Raw genomic sequence first — 10787 nt, forward strand, 5'->3', positions numbered from 1 at the left:
TTTTTCTTTTGGCTGTAATTTATTACTCCTTTTTTTCTATCTACAACATCTTTAATATGCCATCGTAGGTATGTTGACTATTTGATATGTTGACTATTTGGTTTAATTGTTGTGTCAGGTGTCTGTTTAATAGAATAATCACCTTATTGTTCTTCAACTGGCTCACCCTTTTTGAATTTTGTACCTGGAACTGTCAAACCTTATGACATAATTATGATACTGTTAACAATGTTATTCTATGATAACGTTAACAGAGTGGAGGACATAAATCGAGTTCCACCTCATCGCTCTGAGAGGGACTGTTCTGTTTCAACCTAGTTTGAACCAAATAAAAAAATTAAATTACCCAAATTGTTTCTATTTCCTGAAATGTTTGATCCAAGTAATGCATTCTGGGTAAAAACAACCAAAACGAACACGTTAAATTAACAATAGCAAGAGAAATGGCTGGTAGTCTTTAGCCAAAGACAAGAGAGTAATCCTGCAACTGCTACTGACGCTACTCCATTTTTGTTTTCATTTCATAAAGAGGGAAGTTGCGCTCAGTGTCTCCTTTGGAGGTTTTCATGTTATTTCCTTCAGTGGTTCTTGGTGCAGCGCCCCTACAGGCGAGGGGGGAGCAGGTTTCTCAAACTGTTTCGTTTGACACTGCAGTGTGAAAGCAAACCACAGCTGCTGAAAATGTAACAAATGTTGCAATTTTGATCCCTAATCAAACGAGTATACCTCCGAGTTTTGCATAGAAAAAGTGGCTCCATCATATTAGAGTTTCTAAATTTAGGCTGATGATGTTCAGATATCTATAAACTAATATCTGAATAAAACTTGGTCTAATTTAAAAACTCTGTAGTTAGGCTTGCCACAATTGCAAACTTTACTGGACAACAAACTGACAGAAATTATTGCAATAAAAGACAATATTGTAATTTTGAGACAATTTTCAAGTTTAACATTTTTATAAATGTGAACCAATGAACCAATTAATTGAATTGATTGTGATCTATTTAAACAATCACCAGCTAATTTAGTAATCAATTAATTTTTAACTGGACTATACAGACTCAAACAAAAGCCACTTACTGAAAGAACAACATATTCAGAACAATAATTCAGCCAAAACTGTACAAAAATAGCTACATTTGGCTCTTAGGATTGCAAAAAACACTTTAAATGTGTTCTACCAGAACTAATTGAGTGGTGTAGTTTTATCATGTTGTACTTTTTAGCTATGTCTAATTTTACAACAGTTAGCTGATGCTAACTGTTCTATTGGGAACCACTGCTCTGTAGGCTTATTTATTGGCATTTAAGTCAGAATATATAAACACCAAATGGGGATAATTAAAGTCCTGTCAGTGTGTAGGAACATACTGACTAACTGTGTTCTTGTAAATAGAGTGCTTTGTCTGATCAAGATATTGATCAGATGTTGATCTGATCTGACTTTTTATATAGTTTGCTCTGAAGTCAAACTAAAATGATAAAGTCAAACTAACTGATGCTTTGTGGTCTTCAGTCTTCAGGTGAGCACTAAAGTTAATTTACTGATTTAGGTTTGTACACATTAGACGTCCTGTTCACACTGTTTCCATGTTGGTATCAGGAAGGAAATGTTTTGTATTTTATGGTGATTGAATAACAGAAGTGTAGTTTCAGAAGTCTATCATTAACTCAAGCTGTCTGGTTTCTGTCTGCATGTAAGAAAAAGACCTGTTTTTACACGAAGAGTTCTCTTTTTTCCATGTTAACACTTTGGTGTGACTATTAGCTGCTAAGCTAACAGTCTGGACATTTATGGGGCTTCAGAATGACATCAGGGGCAGAAAAAACCCAGCAGGACATTCCACAGGATGAATGATTAAGAGGACAGACAAGTTGCATAGGTGTTTAATTACACCTGGGCTTCACCTGGAAAAAAATCAGGTTATTCGTTAAAACTGGAGCTCACCTGAATGCTTTGTCTATCTGCAGGCATTAACAAGCAGTAACAGGGAGCAACTCTTACTGGCTATCTCTACCAGCCAACCTCCTCCCTGTCTCTCTCTTTCCCTCCGTCTCTCTCTCGCCACTGTTTGTTCTCCGTTCACTCTCTGTCCAAGTCAGCAGGATCTAAACATCTCCTGGTCTCTTTACATAGGAATCCAGTGAAGCTTAAAGATCTCCAATAGACTGTGAAGAGGAGCCTCTTTCAGAATCTGCTGGATTTGAAGTTTAGGACGGAGAGGCGTCAGAACAGACTCTGTTGGACTCCGACGAAGACGATGAACCTAAAGTTTGTGGCAGTGCTTCTGTTTCTGGTTGTGGTATTGGGGTGAGTACTGCAGTGTGTGTGTGGCTGTGTGTGTGTGCTGCAGCGAATGTTGAACCTCAAGTGTGATGTACTTCGGAAAACTTTTACATGATACTCAAAGCAATAAAAATTATAGTTCTGATAGTCATTTCCATAGTATGATTACTAATTAACAGTTGAATCTAGATGTAATCTAATCATTCAGTTCACAATTGAAGTTTTATTATCAGGATTCTGCAAATTAAATATTTTCAAGAATGCATCATTAAGGCAAAGGAACATACAGCGTATAAGTCAAGGTCAAAAGTTGTGGATAATTTTAAAGGTAACAAAACAATTTCCCATCTTGTGAGCAAGATGGTTAAGTGTGTTTGTGCAGTGTAAAAAAAAAACTTTCAACTTTGGGGAAAACTGAAAGTTAAATATGAGTAGCCTCACCTAGGCCTGTTTAGTCCCTGTCACATATTCTTACGAAATAAATGCACAGATGAGGAACTTTTACTGACATGCATCACATTAGCAAGTGTTACAGGGAAAAATCTGAGTTTCAAATGTATTTAAACCAACCTTTACTATTTTGGAGAAAGCATGAAGCAGTGAGGAGATCAGTGTTGATTCAATAGCAGGAAAAAGACTGAACACCGAAACCTGAAAGCTTCACAATGATCTGAGGCCAAATTCTGGAAAGGAAGTGATGTTAGAGTTTGTCTTTCACTTTAACTGCAGAAAGCTAAATGTTAAATTTTAGGCCTGTTTACTGCCTGTCACATATCCTTAAGAAATACATGTACAAATGAGGAACTTTTAGAGTTTAGTTCTTATAGATTCAGGTTTTTTTTTGATTGCATGAAGGAAATCACAAACAAGACTTAAAATGTGTTGTACTTTAATCCACACTGAGCACCAGTGCCATCAACCCTCCCCTTTGTGACTATGTTGTACTTTAAATCATTGACAAACAGATGTCCTGTGCCAGGCTCAAATTGCACCTACCAGAGAGAAATGTTTCATTGCTGATACCTGTTTCTATTGGCTAATTCATAGAGGCGGGAAAAAGTTCCCAAAGATGGGAATGTTTATCTTTGGGGATTAACAACCGTCAAAAAAATGTTGAACTTTGGGGATTAACAGGTGTCAAAGGAATGTTTATTTAAGGGGGGCACATCTGGGGGGAAGAGGGATGAACACCTGTCACCAGAAATCAAAAGCAATTAATGATTAGGGTCATAAATCACTCTACCGATTAAATTTTGTCATAACGGTACCTATATGTCTCGCTCACTTCAGTTCACTGCAGTCTATTTAAAGCAGAGGAGTCAGACACCCTGAAAGTGTTTTTTCTTGTCTGAACACAAGTAACAGGAAAAAGAAAATGACATTCGATCGTAAGCTTTTCACTTCCCCAAAGAAAAGTACATAAATGAGTAGGAACCAAACCATTTCAGGAGCTCTTCCTCTGGCGAGTTGCACTGTAAAAAAACTGGACTCAAATAAACCCAGATGTTTTATTATTCATTGCTGGTCCAAACACAATAATAAAGACTCAGATCAGCTGAATATTTCGCTACACATATAAATGTACTTTATTTTTTTAATGCGCAGCCTTTTGGATTGACACAATGCAGTCAACACCAACAGCTATGCAGGAACTTTGTCTAATGTGATTAAAAATAAATAAAATCACATTAAGCTAATATGTATATCTGGTGTTTCATACTGTTGGTGCAAAACTGCAGCTCCAGCAGCACATTTGAAACATTTCCTGTTTTTGTGTCTCGCCGTGTAGAAAGGAGCTCCAGCTCTAAAATGTTCATGTCTGTTAATGAGGTCCTCTCCTGGTTTGGAGGCTCCTAGCTTCATTCACGTGATAAAAAACAAAGATTTCATGCTTCCCATCAGCCGTGGCAGTTTTCCCATTGCTGGTTTCTGATCCCTGTTTCCTTGTTTGTGGTTGAACCCACAGAGTGATGTTCATCTACCTGAAGCCGATCTACAGGTAGTTCCTTACTCACAATCTCTGTTTCTCCTGTTTTCTGCCCTGAATTTGCTCTTTTCTTTCCTTTTGGTCTCAACATGCAGAAATCCATTCTGTGTCTGAACAGAGACAGATTTTATTTATATGAAAATAAAATCAATGATGATTTTATTCTTGTATAAATTTGGATGTAAATTCCTTTAAATCTTAATTTTTTATTGTTTTCCAACAATAGGCAATTGTATTATTTGCTGTAATTGATAAAAAAGGTACTTTTAGAATCATAAGTAAAATAATCTGCCAATGGAACAAGTATTTTACAAGTATTTTACTACTATATCTTGCTAAAAAGTAACTTCTAAAGAAGTTTTGTCGTATTTAATGTGTACTGAGATACTTCCACTAGAAACTATATCAAAATTACTTGGTAATATTTTGTGCTTTTTGCAGTGCACCCACTCTATATGAAAAGCTTTACTGGATGAACTGATATTTCTTGGGTTTATTTTTAAGTAATCGTAAGGAAAAAAAGGAAAACCGAGTTTAAATAGTGTTTCTGTGGTGGGAGTCTCCAATAAACAACATGGACTCTCAGATCCATTTTGGATTGTTGAAGCAGGGATTCATCTGCATCATCTAATAACGCTGAACAGGTTTCTAACTCTCTTCCACTGCAGCCTCTCCCTTCAGCTTCATCTCATCATTCAGTGTAACAAAGGGAAGTTTTAAGGTTCTTATTATTGCACGTTTTTGTTTCTGCAGATTCAGGGAAGGCCTCTGTGATTCTTCAGAAGGCCGGTGAGTAACAGCCACTGCTGGGCGTGGCCTTAGGGGCGACCTTTGTTCTGAGAACGGGCTGGGTGTTTACCTGACGACCGAGTCGAAGCAAAGCTCTCCAGCCAAAGGGTGCAAACACGTCCAGAGCCAGAACTCCCTCAGGGTTCTTCCTTATCGGCTGGTTGTGTAAACAGTGGAGGGGAACCGGTGGCTTGGTTCTGACTGGTCACATCAAAAGTAATTTCCTCACTTCGGTTCAGTTTGGTGTGTTTGTCAGGTTTTCTGGGTCACTTTGGGACCGCAAATGTCTAATTTAGGTAACATATTTAGGAAGTTCTGGAAATTTTTTGAATTGTGGTATTCAAACGAGTTCAAGAAACTTTGCATCTGTTTACATCTGATCCAGATAAAAATAACATCTCATCACCAGTGATCCTGAATGGATGAGTTTTTCCTCAGGATGTGTTTCCTGACTGTCCACTGTCTCATGAAGCCCGACCTGCTGGGCTTTCTTTGTGCAGCAGGGAGGAGTTCGCTGAATGGAGAGCATTTATTTTGCAGATGTTAGCAAAATCTGTTATTTTCCACTAAAGGAAGGAGGTGGAGCTGCAGCACCATCAGCTTTTTTTCTCTTTTCACTTCCATGTATTGTCTCAGCCAGCTTTAAACCCAAATATTTCAAATATTTAGCGATTTGCTGTAGAGGGTTCAGTAAGTGACAACAATTAAACTGTTCCTCCAGTTTTATGTGAAATTAGCAGAAAATCAATAAATCCTACATTTTTTTCTAATACATAATTGTGAGTTTATTGCAAATGTTAAGATATAATTGGTGTTGATTCTTACTGGATTTTTAATCAGTGATGGAAAAATCTGAAAGCAGCTGCCAATTTGAGAAATTGATCATTATAGTAATCAATGATTCTATTAATTATGATTATGATTAATTGATTAATCAGTTAAAAAGATTAGCAGATTCAGCAGATTGTTCATGTAATGACTTTCAGCAAATGTGATTAATAGAGCTTTTTTTTACAGTATTTGAAAAAAAAATCATCTTAAATACAAAATGTTTTTAGTACAGTTTTGTCTTAATTGCTGCTCTGTTATTATTTCAGCAAATCACCTTTTTGAATCCTTATACTCCAGTTAACGATTAATCAATTACTAAATTAGTTGAGGATTGCGTCACTAATCGATTAATCATGATTAATTTGACTAATCGTTTCAGCCCATTCACTCCCCAGACCACTTGGAGCAGACATTTTAAACTTTGCGTCTGGTGCAGCTAAACCACGACTGCAGAATGAGCGCATATGCTGTGGGATTTCCATCCGCTGCTCCTCGTTCAAAGAGTTTTACCGACTTCTGTTCACTTCAGTTGGAGAAATGTTACCTGATTTCAAAACTTTGGCTGGAGTGGCGCTTGCAATTCCAGTGTCCAGTGTGGGAGCAGATCAACACCAAAACCCTCAGATATTTTATTAAACTCAAGTAGATTCACAAGTCAGGTCAATATGTAGATTTTGAAAGAGGTTTAATGATATTTTGCAAAATTCCTTGAAAATAATTCTAAATTAAAGCCACGAAATCACAGATTTGATAGCAAAAATTGCAAAATCGTAGATGGATTAATTAGAACTTTAAGCATGTTCTGACTAGAGAGAAGGATTTCCTCTAATGAGAAGTTTTTTTGGGAATTTCACTGAAGCTGGCTTTTCCAAGAACAGTGAACCCACCAGATCCTTGACAGAAAGAGCGCCATGTTAGAGTGGGATACCATCCACCTGACCGGATGGTAACCTGCTGGGTTTAGTGGTTTCAGACTCAGAAAGATCTGCTTTGTTCAAGTCAGTCAAAGTTCAGTCCAGTTTCCATCTCCACACCTTTAACAAACCAGGTTTGTTCAGAGGGTGGAGGGGGGATTAGAAGGATCAGAGCCTGTTTTCTCAGGGATTACCTCTCACCTTTAAACTGGTGAGAGGTAATCAAATAAAACTGAACAGACTGGAAAAGTCTTTATTTTCAAAACTGCTCCTGTGATTGTTCAAGTCGCTCCAAGTCATTGTTCTAGATGGACAGAACATCAGCTGACGAGAGTCGACGGTTCTCTGTGGAGGTTTCATGATGCCAATGCCTTTGCTTAATGTTGGTTTTCAGAAAACACACAAATCCTCACAGAGACCATCCATCCATTTTCTAACACCCTTGTCCCTTAGTGGGGTCGGGAAGTGCTGGTGCCGATCTCCAGTTAACGTTCCAGGCGAGACCTCTTGAATTTTCCTTGTAATTATTTCAAGTCTGACACTGGGTTGACCATGCAAACTGTTTTGTTCAGGAAGCTTATAAAGATATTTGTTGTATTAAAAATAGATGATCAGAACTGAAAAAACCTTTTGGATGAGAAGTGAGATGACTTCGAGGAACAGGAGAGGAATTCAGTGGTTGTTTAGCTCCCTAGAGTGCGTTGATGGATGAGTTGACTGAGCAACGCTAGCAACAATAACTGAGGTCACCTGAGTTGTGAGAGCAAACAGATGTTTGGTTGAGCTGTAAAGCTGATGGATGGTTTGACTTGTTGACTTATCATTATCATAATCCTGTTTGTTAACCACATAAAGCTTTGTTCTTGTTTAGTACAGCCAAGCGTAGCATCACAATCAGACAAAATTATGCTATGTGTTGAAAAACGCCTAATTCATATTTTAAAAGTCTTCTCAAACTTAGTTTGGTAACAGCTAAAATTATCCCCATCAGGTCCTTTTCAAATATCACGCAGGTTTCAGCCGTCAGCTTGTCCTCTACCTGACCTTGGTGTTGATGTTTGTGCATGTTGTACAGATCTGGGGATGGACACCTCTTCAGGAGTCCTGACCTACACTTGGTGGCAACCAATGGGTAAGACGTACGTTACCTGACATAGAAATTACTGTCTGCAGCTTGCCTCTGTTTTCTCTTAATCATTCATCAGCCGTTTGTAGAGTTTTCGTCTTTCCAGTGATTCAGACTCTGATGTTGTTTAAAATGATGAACAGTTCCTCATAAGTTTTCCTTTGGGCTTTGCATGCTTCACTCTACAACCTTTTGTACCTAAATATTTTTGCTTATCTACCAAATTAACTCCAGCAGTTTTTGTTCTTGCCATTTTTCTCTCCATGAATCCGAGTTATTTTATCTGTAATCTGTCATATAACCAAGTAATGACGAGTTCTGCGCTTCAGCTTCGGATGTGTTGGATAAAACATCAGCTCAGAGTCTCAAACTACTGGGAGTTGTAGTTTTTGCCAGAGAAAGATGTTTCTGCAGCTTATGGATGATGTCCGCTCCTATTAAGGGAGGCTTTGTTGTACCTTCACATTCCTCTCTAGTATCAGGACACAGCTAAATCCTGGAACAGTTTGGAAACACTGTCCTCTTCTGGCTTTATACTGGAACTACTTTTAAACTTCATTTTAAAAAACAAAATCAATTGAGCTGTTCAGGAGGGAACCAGAATGAGCACCACAGTGGTATAAAGAAGAAATATTTGGTATATAAATATTTATGAAAAGGAGCTGAGGAAATTCAGGTCAAATGTTGGTTCATAGCGATGTTCTCTGCATCATTTTCTTTGTCTTGCTTTTTGTATGAATGCAAGACCTTTTACCCTGTTGAAGGGTTGATGCTCTTTGCAATGATGGATGAATCCTCCGGAAGTGCCGGATGAATCCTCCGGAAGTGCCGGATGAATCCTCCGGAAGTGTCGGATGAATCCTCCGGATATGTCGGATGAATCCTCCGGAAGTGTCGGATGAATCCTCCGGAAGTGCCGGATGAATCCTCCGGAAGTGTCGGATGAATCCTCCGGAAGTGTCGGATGAATCCTCTGGAAGTGTCGGATGAACTTTATTTGACTGACTGTCTGTGTTTCAGGTTGAAATACCCACAGCCGAGCATCACGCATGGGTGAGTATCGCCCCCTGCTGCTGCGTTTGAGTTTTTCATGGTTCTGGTTTCCCTAACGGTCGCTCTCTGATCGCAGTCGGACAGACGTTGTGTCGGTGACGCCCTGGTTGGCGCCGGTCGTCTGGGAGGGAACCTTCTACCCAGTTCTGCTTGACAGTATCTACCAAAAGAGGAACATCACCGTTGCTGCCACAGTTTTTGCTGTTGGGAAGTGAGTGTGACGTCACAGTGGGGTGTTTCTCGTCTGCTTCCACCTCTGATCATTGCGGTTCCTGTTCAGGTACATCAGGTTCCTGAAGGACTTCCTGGAGACGGCGGAGCAGCACTTCTTCGTAGGTTTCAAAGTGAAGGTTTATGTGTTCACTGACCAGCCGAATGAGGTGCCCAAAGTGAAAATGGCTGCTGGCAGAGAGGTAAACAGAAGACGTGAAGAATTCACAGTTTAGATCACAAATGGCACATACCTGTCAAGCCTACTAAATTTATACCGTGTCTTTCCCGCCGTCCTCCAGTATTAGCAATTTCCCATATTATAATAATAAAGGAGCGCGCCGCTGGAGCACATTCAACCTGACTGACTGTCTCATCCAGTGGTTTTGAATGACTTTGTTAGTCGTTAAGTTCTTTTAGACAAACTATGTTAACACCAATAGAATGTATAGTTTCATGCCCAAGGTTACAACAAACATTAGCCTTGTTTACTGTTTTCTGCCCAGTGAAATTAGGCGCTTCACTTAAAGGGATTATATCTTACAGATATAAATTGATTCTATATATCACACTGAAAACCTGCCCACAAGGCCGAATGATGTGCAAGTTCTACATGAAATGACACTCAAAGGGATTACATGATATCATTTAGGCTCTGTTATAGGATTTACATAACAATGTCCAGGTTCTGAGCAGCTGATTGTAGTTTGTAGGTGGTGGACAGGTAGTTATTTTAGACGTCAACAAGTTGATCTTAGATTACCAGAAGACAGGGCATGGGTGTTACATCTATGTCATACTATCACATAAAATACATTGATATTTAAGGTTGTAACATGACAAAATGTTGGGAAGATCAAGATGCATGCATGCTTTTGAAAGGGCATTTTTTTGTGGATTAGCAGCTCATCTTTCTCATCTTTCAGCTGGTGGTGCGTTCGGTGCCGAACTCCAAACGTTGGCAGGATATCTCAGCCAGAAGGATGGAGATCATCCAGACCCTGATCGAGGAGATGCTCAAAAACGATGTGGACTACATCTTCTGTTTGGATGTGGACTCAAAGTTTCACAGTCGATGGGGAACCGAGTCTCTAGGAGAACTGGTGGCTGTGATCCATCCAGGTACAGCTTCCAGTTTTCATTCTGGATTCTGAGCTTGAGATGGCCTGATTTATAGATATATACTTTATTAACCATGTAGGGAAAATATGTCTTGGACAACATGCAGTAAACAAATGTCACCATGAAAGAAACGTTTCTAGTTGGTTAAGGAGTCGTACCTTAATGGCAAAGTAGACGGTTTAAGGGATCTTAATTTCATCTCAAATCTTAGGGTGCTTTCAAACCAGCTCTGCTTAGTCGACTTCAATCAAACTCTAGTTTTTTTGCCGAGAAAGTTCATTTGAGGAGGTGTGAATGCGTAACCAAAGTCCGGTCAGCTTACAAACCTCGGTCTCTGTTCAGTTGAAGTGAATTCTGGTGCGATTCGAATGCATATGAGAACACTGAGCGGACCGGAGACTGCTCCAAAAGCAGGAAGTAGACTACAACATGGGGCATTCTGGGTAAATACAAGCAAAACAAACAGGT

At 39.1% G+C, this 10787-nt stretch overlaps 1 protein-coding gene across 1 annotated transcript in view; it reads left to right on the forward strand.

The window, feature by feature from the left end:
• The first annotated feature begins 2099 nt into the window (after positions 1–2099).
• The window catches only part of LOC106951144 (globoside alpha-1,3-N-acetylgalactosaminyltransferase 1-like), a 26533-nt gene continuing 17845 nt past the window's right edge, over positions 2100–10787 (forward strand). The window contains exons 1-8 of the mRNA XM_015038487.1: positions 2100–2311; positions 4254–4286; positions 5028–5063; positions 7884–7940; positions 8955–8987; positions 9064–9198; positions 9268–9400; positions 10124–10319. Of these exons, the coding sequence (XP_014893973.1) occupies positions 2262–2311; positions 4254–4286; positions 5028–5063; positions 7884–7940; positions 8955–8987; positions 9064–9198; positions 9268–9400; positions 10124–10319 (673 nt within the window). The 5' untranslated portion in view covers positions 2100–2261. The remainder of the gene's footprint in view (positions 2312–4253; positions 4287–5027; positions 5064–7883; positions 7941–8954; positions 8988–9063; positions 9199–9267; positions 9401–10123; positions 10320–10787) is intronic.

Source organism: Poecilia latipinna, unplaced genomic scaffold (assembly GCF_001443285.1).
Source record: "Poecilia latipinna isolate Pla-1442-1.1 unplaced genomic scaffold, P_latipinna-1.0 Scaffold443, whole genome shotgun sequence".
NCBI classification, from domain to species: domain Eukaryota; kingdom Metazoa; phylum Chordata; class Actinopteri; order Cyprinodontiformes; family Poeciliidae; genus Poecilia; species Poecilia latipinna.